Source organism: Watersipora subatra, chromosome 9 (assembly GCF_963576615.1).
Source record: "Watersipora subatra chromosome 9, tzWatSuba1.1, whole genome shotgun sequence".
Classification (NCBI taxonomy): Eukaryota; Metazoa; Bryozoa; class Gymnolaemata; order Cheilostomatida; family Watersiporidae; genus Watersipora; species Watersipora subatra.
The window spans coordinates 9,602,015-9,612,981 of NC_088716.1; the positions used below are offsets into that span (position 1 = coordinate 9,602,015).

Below are 10,967 nucleotides of genomic sequence, written 5' to 3' on the forward strand. Positions count from 1 at the left end.
GTTCTGGAAGAAAACAGGAAAACCTATTTTGCCAAGGAAACCAGAAACTACTATGACCTATGATGACAACAATACACGCAGAAAGGAAATTTAATGACCTATTCATCTTAGACACAACCCACAGACCACCCCAGGATGTCTGATGCTAACTGGACGGGAAAACCACAAATTACTGTATCCTACCATAATATATACATTTATTTGTTTACTTATTCAGATTCAACACAACTCACCAAAATATTGCATAAACATCGGAAGGAGAGACGTAAGAGCTGAGCAGCCCTCCAATCCTATAAAAAGCGTGTACAGAGTAGAAGAGAGCCTCCATGCGTACATCCCCGAGCTACAACAAAAAGATTGAGTATGTCACATAAACAATAACTGCATGATTTGAGCATACACCATAATCTTTGTAATTTATGCTTTTACTTTAGGTTAGTTTTAAATTTTATGTTTTACGCTAATTTTTGTTTTATTATACATTGGCAATGTCAAAGCAGTCCTCAGAAACTATCAAACTCATGAAAAACAGTCCTTTCAACTATCTCTCAATGGGATTCCATTTAATCATGGAATTTCTCAAGGAGCCCACTTCTAGCAGCAAACACAGCCTCTAAAAAGATAAGTTTTCATAATTTTCACAGCTAGAATAAACTTTTCAAAATATGACATTTATAGTAATAAAAAGAATGGAGCAAAATACATACTCCAGACTTTTACTATATTTTTGAAGCTAGAAACAAAAGAGATAAAGACACTTTTATAAATTCTACACTTAGAAAATTGGCTAAGTTTTTCAAACATCATGGGCTTCCCAGAAAGATGAGCTCAGACATTCCACTACAACTGATTTGTTGCGATATGCCTAGTCAGCAATTGCACAATTGCAAAATGCTGACTAGAAGCCAATTAAAAGTGGTTATTCTCAGACAGCTTGTATATAAGGAGCCTCTGAAAGGGATTAAGGCAGAGAGGACAGACCAGAGAGAGGCCACGTTGAACAGGCCAGAGAGAGTGCGCCAGGGAGGCCACGTGGGTGAAATTATATACCTCTTTTACTACAGTTTTACCTCGAGGAGATAAAGCCATTTGGCTGAACACTACGATAATATTTGTACGTTTTTGAGGATATCTTTTATCGGTCATTTTGACGAGATATGCATTTATTATACTACGAACTATTTGAACGATTTTCTTTACTCGTTTTATGCCCAAGTAAGGTTTGTTATCGATAAATATACTTTAGGCTATATCGAAGCCTGAGACAGGCCAATCTATTATTGATACGACGACGATATTTGAGTTTAAAACCAGCATTTGAAATTGATGCCCGAGAGAGGCTATATACTGGTAATACAACAGTAGCTAACACTCATACTACAGAAGAACAAACATTGGTGCCCAAGCGAGGCAAGGCAACTATTGAACTGGCAACTGAATATAAAACATTCACGAGAAGACAACTTGTGTCAGAATTGCAAAAAAGGTATACCTAATTATATAACAGATCATACACAAATTCGCAGGATTGATTTGACAGTTGATTGATATAGAGAAGATTTCTTTGCCTGGCAGGAAGAGCCACTTTGCCAGTTCGAAAAATGTATTTGTTACGTGAGAAAATCAGTCAGGAGTGCTACCTTACACAAGATTATATAGAACCACACAAAAACATGATTGCATTTATAAGTTACATCTTATTAAATTTTTAAACACTGATTTATAGTTTAAATAATTATTTATATATTTGTAAAATATTATTATATTTTTCTAGTGACAAAGCTTTAGCTTTGCACCACACTATTTATTAATATAAAAACATTAATTCAGAAACATTTATACAATTAAAATATATTATATTATTTAAATATATTATTATTAACTTTTTAATTTTTCTCACGTTACAATATAAGGAGCTGTATAGAACCTGGTTAACTATTAATCGTTTTTGACTGGAGCTATTACTTGTCATAAGCTGCCAATAGCTGCTACCGGCGGTAACTATACATTACTGATAATTTGTCGTAATTTCAGTGGACATATTGTCTCAAAGCCCGCATATGTCATAAGGTATGCATCTATCTCTTATTACTTTTTGGGATTGTGAATAGCAATCGTTTAATTCAACTTTAATTCCAAAAGTCAGCATTCTCAGATTATGGTTGCTAAAAGTTACTAAAACTAATTATTTTTTCATTGTTACATTTGTCATAACTAATTATTTAGATGCCTGAAAGAAACTTTGACGCATTGGATGTAGACCGGCGCAGGCAAGCCGCTGAGTATGTGCCAGGATATGACTGGATACCTGGAAGATTTGGGCCACCACCAGGCATTAAAAAAGAACGAAAGGAGCAATTTGGTAAGTATGAACTACCAATTTGTTTTCAAAACCTTGTTGACATCTTAAGTCTAAGCGTTTAACTGCATAGATCGTCTTTTCATAATAATAATGAAATCTTTTTATATTAAAAGGTATTATTTTCAGAGTATGTATGAAAAGTGAGCAATCGAATGTACTCGTCATGGCAGGGAATTTGCTCAACATCATTATTGGTTTGAAAAAACTCAGTTTATCAAAATCAGACATAATTATACTAAAGTTAGCTAAATATGTGCTAGCGGAGTTAGCAATGTCAGTGCTATGCTATTCAGTATAACTAATGATATACAGCCCCCCTATGGGGGCTGTATATCATTGATATAATCGTGAATTGGTTCATTGGATTCTATTTAGCTGTTGACTACAGTGCTTACAGCACTAATATTTGTATTGAGCAAACTCACAAGGTCGAGAAGGAAATAATTTTTCGTGTTTTCTGTCGTAGATCGCATGTCAGACAAGGAAATCCTCTATGCTTTTCTAAAGCTCAGTCAGGAAGAGAAAGAGTCTCTCATGGTCTCAGAGAGGGAACGGCAGCGAACCTTTGCTGCTCACTGGCCAATAGAAACAATAGTCAAGGCTCATGACTGTGCTAAGGAAGGGTTTTACTACACCGGTGTAGCGGACAGAGTTCAGTGCGCTTTCTGTGGTGGAATCGTCAGGAACTGGGAGAGGGGAGATGTGCCCAAGTATCAGCATAAAAACTTCTTTAACTACTGAAAAATGGTTCAAAGTGAGTTGCATGTGATGAATATTGTATTTCTACTAGTAGCAACTTTGGATAATTTAATATAATGACCCCAGTTTATTACATTTATTTCTGCTACGAGATGCTGAGAATTTCTTGTTTTTACAATCAATAAAAATGTTTCCAGATTTCTTAGGTCGATAGCGGAACATTTTGTCTTGCTAGTTTCTCTAATGCTACTTCTAAACATAACTAACTATTATATCTATTAGGTGTTTTTAGCGCCAGTTTTTATCAGTGTGTTTTTATTGCCAAATGATTTCAGCCTACCAAGCAACACTCTCAGGCATAATATAGCATGTTGATTATCATGTTGTAGACAAGCCATGTCAGAATATCCCTATAAGTAACTGTGGACTTACTAAAGACCTCATGACAAATCAACTGAGTAGCTCTGTCAGAGATGATCGAAGTGAGTATTTGTTGACCGCATACAGTATGAGAGTTCATTAAATGTTTAATAAATGTTTAGTATAGGTCCACCTTACTATGTCACCTCTTACCATGTGTTACATTATAATAGTTTGTGGTGTAATACTGTAATATAGCTATATATTTTACCAATACTGTAACAGTTACTTCTTGCTGATATGTGAGTCACACCATGACTTCAACACCAGCCCTAACCATTTATGAACTATTATGTAGAACCAGCTACTCTTGGTGACCTGAATATCAACACAATCAAACCCAAGGATCCACCTATGAGTGTCTACAGTAAGAGAATGGATACATACCGACGATACCCTAGCGGTAACCCGATAGCTGCAGACAAGCTTTGTGAAGCTGGCTTTCTGTATGAAGGCATCGGAGACAAAGTGAAGTGTTTTTGGTGTGATGGAGCCCTTGAGATGTGGAGCAGGGGAGACGATCCATGGACAGAACATGCAAAGTATGTGTACAAACCTGAATTAACTGCTTAGAATGCTATTATAATTTTGTCAATTTCTTTTTACAAAGTTAATTTTATTGCGGTATTCAACTGCCTTTTTGTTTTTAAGGTGGTACCCAGGCTGTACTTTTGTTCAACAAACAAAGGGATTGGCTTTCATCAAAACTGTGCTGCAACAGATGACTCCCGATAACATCGCTACTGCAGAAACCCTGCTTTACAACAAGGGAGATGTTTCTTTTCTTGGTAAGTTACTTATCACTTTATTTCAGCTCTTAATTCTGAACCAACCTTTTCCACTTCTGATGGCAGTATATTTATTATGTCAATCTGACCTAGATATTAGTTTTATTTACTAAACAAGTCCAGAAGTAAATATGTTGTCTACTGAATGGTCTTTTTAACAAAATAGGTCATTTATGTTATTTACTCTGTCTAATTTGTGATGTAAATTCCATCAGTGTTTACAGACCTCTGGATATTAGTTAATTATTTTTGTACTGCTGCAGAAGAAGACATGGAAACAAGTGAAGAGCCAGTGTCTATAGAGGAACTTGATGGATACAAATACTGTCGATTACTTGAGTATCCAGCTGAGATCATTTTCAAGGCTTATGAAATTAATGATGGTAAGTTACATAGACTTTGATATTGTCTAGAAGACTTGTGTATGCTGGTAGCTTTGTTTAAGTGACATATTGTTTTAGTCCTTGAGACTATAATTAGTAATTGACCTTGAAGCAAAATCTTTCAGACTATAATAAGGCACAGTTAAAATAGTTTGTATTTACTCGTTATGTACCACACAATGAGGAACTCACTCTATTGTGGTTGTAGATGTTGAATTTGAGGAACCAAGTAAGCTGGTGGAGATAGTACAGGAGCTGTATGAGGGCAACTCCATACCTTTAGGTAAGTGTAGAGTTTATTTAAAGACATTTTGTGTCTTCATATGTCATTTCGATGTCATTAGAGGTCATTGTACATTTACTGTTCTAACAATCAACTTGCTTACGACCTTACTCTTACTGTTTACAGAGGAATACCAAAAAGAAGTAGCTAGTAGAAAGAATGACCAATCAGTGACAACTGGTGTCACTGATTCAACCACTCAACCAGGAAGGTGGGTACCTCATATTTAACCGTTCTTATTGGTTGCCATTAGATGACACTCAATACTAACATTGTCTCCCCCTGTATAACAACAACCATATATTCTTATAAGAGAATAAACGTGGTTGAGCTGATCACGAACCCTAATGATCCATCTGAGCATGATTTTAAGGACCTGGTTGATGCTCTCAGATGTAAAAAGTGCAGAAAGAACATGGTGAGCTTTCCTTACTATCCTGTCATTAGCTATATATTTATTATTAGGGCTTCAATGAGTCAATAGTTTACTTTTAACATTGATTTCATTATTGACCAGTTTCGTGTATTGATCTGATTGCTAAAATATTGTAAACCTCAAATTGAACGCCGTGACACTCCATTTTTCAACCGTCCTCATTGCGGCAGTCAAACAGAGGCGGCGTTCAAATAGAGGCCAGCATTCAAATAAAGGTGGCCTTGAAATGAAGGGTGACACTCTATTTCTCAACCCTTCTCTCCTAGAGGCGTTCAAATAGGGGCGGCCTTAAATTAAAGGTGACGTTCAAATACAGATATTATGATAGTTTACATTTCACATGGATTTTATTATTGGCCAGTTTGATTTATTGATTTGATTGTTAGTCATTGCAGATGTACTATCCTCTGGCTAATATACTTTTAGTTTATTCTGGACTAATGGATGTTTGTTTCTTGTAGTCTGGAGCCATTGTTCTTCCTTGTGGATGTTACTGCCTCTGTCAGGACTGCAGCAAAGGAAATCTCCCTGCAAAATGCCCAGCATGTGCAAGCTCTGTGAAGGGTGCCTGCAGGACCTTCCTCGCCTAATTGTGACATAGTTTAAACTGGTTATGTAAAGATGCCAAAGAAATCCTTAAATTCTCAAGATCCTAAGTAAAATGTCACCTTTAGATTTTCAATGAGCCAGAGTTGGGGCGAAATCATCTTTTAGCAAGGTCACGTTGACGTCGTGAGATGGCTTATTTCGTCTAGTCAACATCTAGATTTTGGTTTTGTTTATTAATATCTGTAGGTGATGATGGTATTTATTGATAAACAAAAAATGAAAAAGAATTAATCTGAGAAAAACAGAAACTGTTGTGCATTGACGATAACCTAGAACCTTGCATATTCTGGTGATGAGAAACATCAGGTATACTAAAGTTTTCCTTAAGATTGACTTACATTTTTCAAGCAGTCCTTTTGCTGAGATCAGTTTTCAAGTGTTTCATGAAATGAACCCGTTACCTTATACTCTGCAATATATATAGTTTATTTTTTATTTCGTTACAAGTTTTACTTAAGGATAATCTCATATTTCACTTATATTTTTTATTTAATGCATTTATTTGTATTTTGAACCTTGATATTTAGTGCCAGTTTTTTTTATAGTTTTTTATAGTTAATTATAAATACAGTCAATATAGCTGTACAGCAATGATGACTCCCAATATACCAACATACACAACTTCAATCAATCACGATACAGACAGTCGACCTATCAACTTCAATGAGTTACATATGTATTTAAAACTATAGCCAATAACTGAGTAGAGGCATGTGGGAAGAATTTAGTAGCTTGTTTTCAACTTCATGCTTATCTTGTTATGGTAAAAGACATTTTTATTACCACTTTGTTTCAGCTATGCATGATATTTTTACTAACTGATGAAAACTGAAGTCTGCCAGAGCAATGTCTGTGAAATTTGCGGCAAAGCTGTAGGAGTTGAACCTCTGCTGAATTAGGGTGTGAATGCTAATATGCTTGTGTGTTTTATGAGTGATTAATGTTTATGCCTTTAGCGTTGTCACGGTTAGGTAACATAGAGCAGCAAATGCATATAAATGGTATTACAAGCGTGCCAAAAAACTTAGTAACTCGGAAATCATAAAGTTGCTGATAGCAACTATTAAAACAACATAACTCACAAGTTATATCATAAAATACCTGAAACCAAACAACACAGACGAAATATTGCTATTATTGAAAGCATTGTTTTAACAATATTGCCCATTTATGTATCAATTGCGCTAGTGATATACGCATTGATGATGCAATTGGTGTAAGCATTGATTGCACCATTGTTATCTGGGTTACAAATTAATGAAGTGGAAATGGAATATTTATTGCACCATTGTTATACGTATATGAATCAATTAGGCAGAAATTGGAATAGCGATTGCACCATTGTGTATATAGCATTTGAAAATTTAAGCATTATCTCTTTACATTTTGGGGCCCTTGTATATGTACACATTTCTAAATTTTTCATCAAAAATTCTATCATGTCTCAAAGCTAACAGAGAACCTCATGCACTGAAATATTTACTATAATAAGAGTGCTAATAGTGTTGGGAGAAAACACTGGGTTGTATAAATATGCACTTTGAAATTTGGATTCTCAGACAAGCATGCTATCATACGCACCACTCGATCAACTTTCTTTATCTAAGAATAGTTGTGCACATAGCTATTACACATGACGATCTCTCATGACAAAAGCCATCATACTATTAACCATAACAACTCAGTATTTTTCTAAAAATATCAACTCATATTTCATCATTGACGTTGTTCCGTGATGTTTTATAATATGGAAAGATAATGGATGTGGCAAGCATATTGAGTTTGATTAAGATAGGACCATAATCAATTAGCATTTAGTCACACACACACACACTCACACTTGTCGACAGATCTTGAAAGTGAGTCTTCTCATGTTTCCTGCAAGAAGTGCTAAACAAGAGGAGATTTAGTTAAACCTTGTCTGTGTTCACAGAATACAGATAGACCTATTATTACAACTAACTTGGCACGTTTAGTTTTGGCACTTGGTCTAAAGTTTTGTGAATGATACTCTCACCATAAAATATAATTTTTTTTATGTGAAGCCCTAATTTTTTGCAACATTATGGGTTTTATAAATAAAATTGAAGAGCAAGTCAATATTGAAAATAAAATGTGCAAAGAATGAAAAACCCAATTGAAGTTGATTTTAAACCTGTTCAAGATTAAGTTCAAAAGATTAATGTTGCATATTTCTACCGCTCACTCTAAGTATACATATATTTAAATAAAACAGAACATGCTAGCAGAATGGTAATAAAATTTAAGCTAAACTAAAGTACCCAATTTTACAGAAAAGTTAGATGCATAAATGACTTCTATAAAAATCTAACAGAGTAAATATTTTTGTTTGTTTTCATTCATTATATTTGGAAATAAAACAGATGTACTCGGAAAAGTATAATTTTTGTATGCAAGATTTAATGCTTTCTATCATCCCCTTTCAAAGAATACTAGCAGGAAGAGTTAACAATATGGTGCTCAAACATTTCTCCACACTACGTAAATCTATATGAGGCATATATTAAAATAGGAAGGTAATCACTAATTACATCATGATGATGATCTCTTTACTCAACCTTATGGTAGTTTATTGAAGGAATGGACTATAGGAGTACCCTTGTACAGGAATACCGGGTAGAACAAACTCTAAACTTGAAAAGACAAAAGAAAAGGATATATTAATTTGAAGAGGACATCAATTTATGTTGAAATTTTCCAGTTCCAGAAGAGATTTTTGGATAGCTTCTAATCTTCCCAATGATTTTGATTTGAGATTCTCCTTGAGAAGCATAGAAAATCCCTTATTGGAATTCCCCAGTGAATTGCATTTGTTTTACGTGAAGGTATTTTGTTTAATGATTGCTTTCAGCGCAAGCGCTAATGCAAAGGCTTAAGCAAGCAATGGGCAATCATTGATGATTGCCCATTGATTTTACATTGCCCATTTTACAATCATTAATTTGTAAAATCCACAAATGTTTTTAGAATTCCTAATAGTGTTGCAGATTGATTTTTCAAAAAACTAGTTTCTATAAGTTTTAGTATAACTTTAGACGACTTCATACATATTTCAATACAATGTCACTTATGCTTATAAAAACTAAATTTAGTCTGGGCACTTTTAAGTATGCTATTCTACAATGAAGAACAATGATTAATAATAATTACTTTACTTTAAGAAAACTACTGAATGATCGCTATCGAATATTAGTCAGAATTCATGACCTTATGTATACAAAAACAATTATTATTTGAGCTGGTAAAATTATTGCCTATTTCAGGTGATATTTTACTCTTCAAAATGACACTCAACTTTTAAGTTTAAATAAACTATTTCATTTACTAAATTGCCTATTTCTGGGTATAGTTAATGGAATATTACTGCATCATAGCAAAACTACTACAAACAATCTGAAAAATTTCTATTCGCCATTATTTAATTATCGTTCCCATTTTAAGCATCGTCACAAGACTTCTGTTTTTGATTCATCAACTTACTTGGCTAGTATCTAGCTGAACGATGACTGAAATGTCATTTTTCAAAACCAACTGCCCGAAATCAGCAATTGTGTTAGAAAGTGGTAGTTGTGTAGCGATCCACTGTTTCTTTTTGTTGTAGCCCTGCAATTTAAAGAAAGTGGCTAGTTTTATATAGAGCTCAAATTTTTATAAATAGATAGCAGATAACTTTATTAGTAACTGAGCCACAGTTAACACTAGCCAACTCAACACAAACAACTCAAACAAGGTCAACTGACCAGCTGATAGGTAAGCAAAAGATAGGAACTGACTTTGGCATGCAGACTTTTGTACACAAATTATTCAACATTGTTTTACACCGATACAAGGTTAAAATATTTGTTCAGCAAGTTATTTAAAACAAGACGCAATTACACTTGTCTCATAATGCGAAATTTTCGGTTGTGTGGCGTATCCGCTGCGTGGAAAGTGGCGCAATAGTTAATGATTAGTTAATATCACAGGTCTTTGTATGTGTATCTTGGTACATTGTATGATTATTATATTATATAGCACAATTACCAAGGTACACAGTCTGTTTAGCAGGAAACATCTAAAACTTTCAATCGATTTTAGAAACCATATTGCAAAGTATTTAATAAAACTATTACATATAATTTTAAAGTTCATCATCACTGTCTATATGATTACCAACCTCAATCTCATCATGCATTTCATTGCTGCAGTCTACACAGCCGCATAGACTTGTGCAAACTAAATAAGCAGTTTTGCAAGAGCATCAGCTTTCACATCTACTATTTTTGCATGAGCAGCTAGTCCATTGGTTAAACTGTCTGGGAATAGCTCTGTGTCTATCAGAAAACCACTGCACAGAAATCCCATCATCGTCTTTACTCCAGCAATGATTTGTGGGATCAGGTGGCATGATTAACGATTGAATTGCCAGCTGGCATTTTGCTGCTTAATAATTGACCCTTATTAAATGCTGACAGAGAGAAGCCTCTGTTGGTGGAAGAGTTTTCTCATAAGATGCCTTTGATGAAAACAACCTGTATTTGGCATCGGCTAAATTTGTAGAATCCGGCTGGCCATAATTAATGTTAAAGTGAATTAAAGCCTTTGTTTGCTACGAACGATGCTGAAGAGTCGCTGGCGAGACCGGAAACAGACTATAAACCTAATTGCTTTCGACGTAGTTTAATACTCCCGTACTAAAATATGGTGTAAACAGAGCCATCGAGTGTAACTCTGGATGTAAATGTCGGTCTAAGGCTCTAATTAGCTGATTCGACTGATTGCACAAGACGTAAGCAAAATCTTATTTTTGTATTACTGCGCACTTTTCAATGGCCAATCACTCTTAGCTTATTAACTAAAATAGCGGTAGGGGACCAGATTAATGATGACTAGATTATAAATATGCTAAAGGTAGTAAGTTATCATAAACTTTATTTTCTGCCACCTGTTGACACAAAAACACCCTGTGGCTCCTAGACAATAACCT

The 10,967-nt window shown here is 34.6% G+C and overlaps 1 protein-coding gene across 1 annotated transcript; it reads left to right on the forward strand.

Moving 5' to 3' along the window:
• Nucleotides 1–861: 861 nt before the first annotated feature.
• On the forward strand, nucleotides 862–5,165 carry LOC137404043 (death-associated inhibitor of apoptosis 1-like). The gene is given in 9 exon segments (XM_068090197.1): nucleotides 862–1,032; nucleotides 2,227–2,362; nucleotides 2,829–3,116; nucleotides 3,451–3,543; nucleotides 3,780–4,023; nucleotides 4,133–4,269; nucleotides 4,539–4,652; nucleotides 4,861–4,935; nucleotides 5,062–5,165. Coding segments are annotated over 9 exon segments (1,362 nt in total).
• The last annotated feature ends 5,802 nt before the right edge of the window (nucleotides 5,166–10,967 follow it).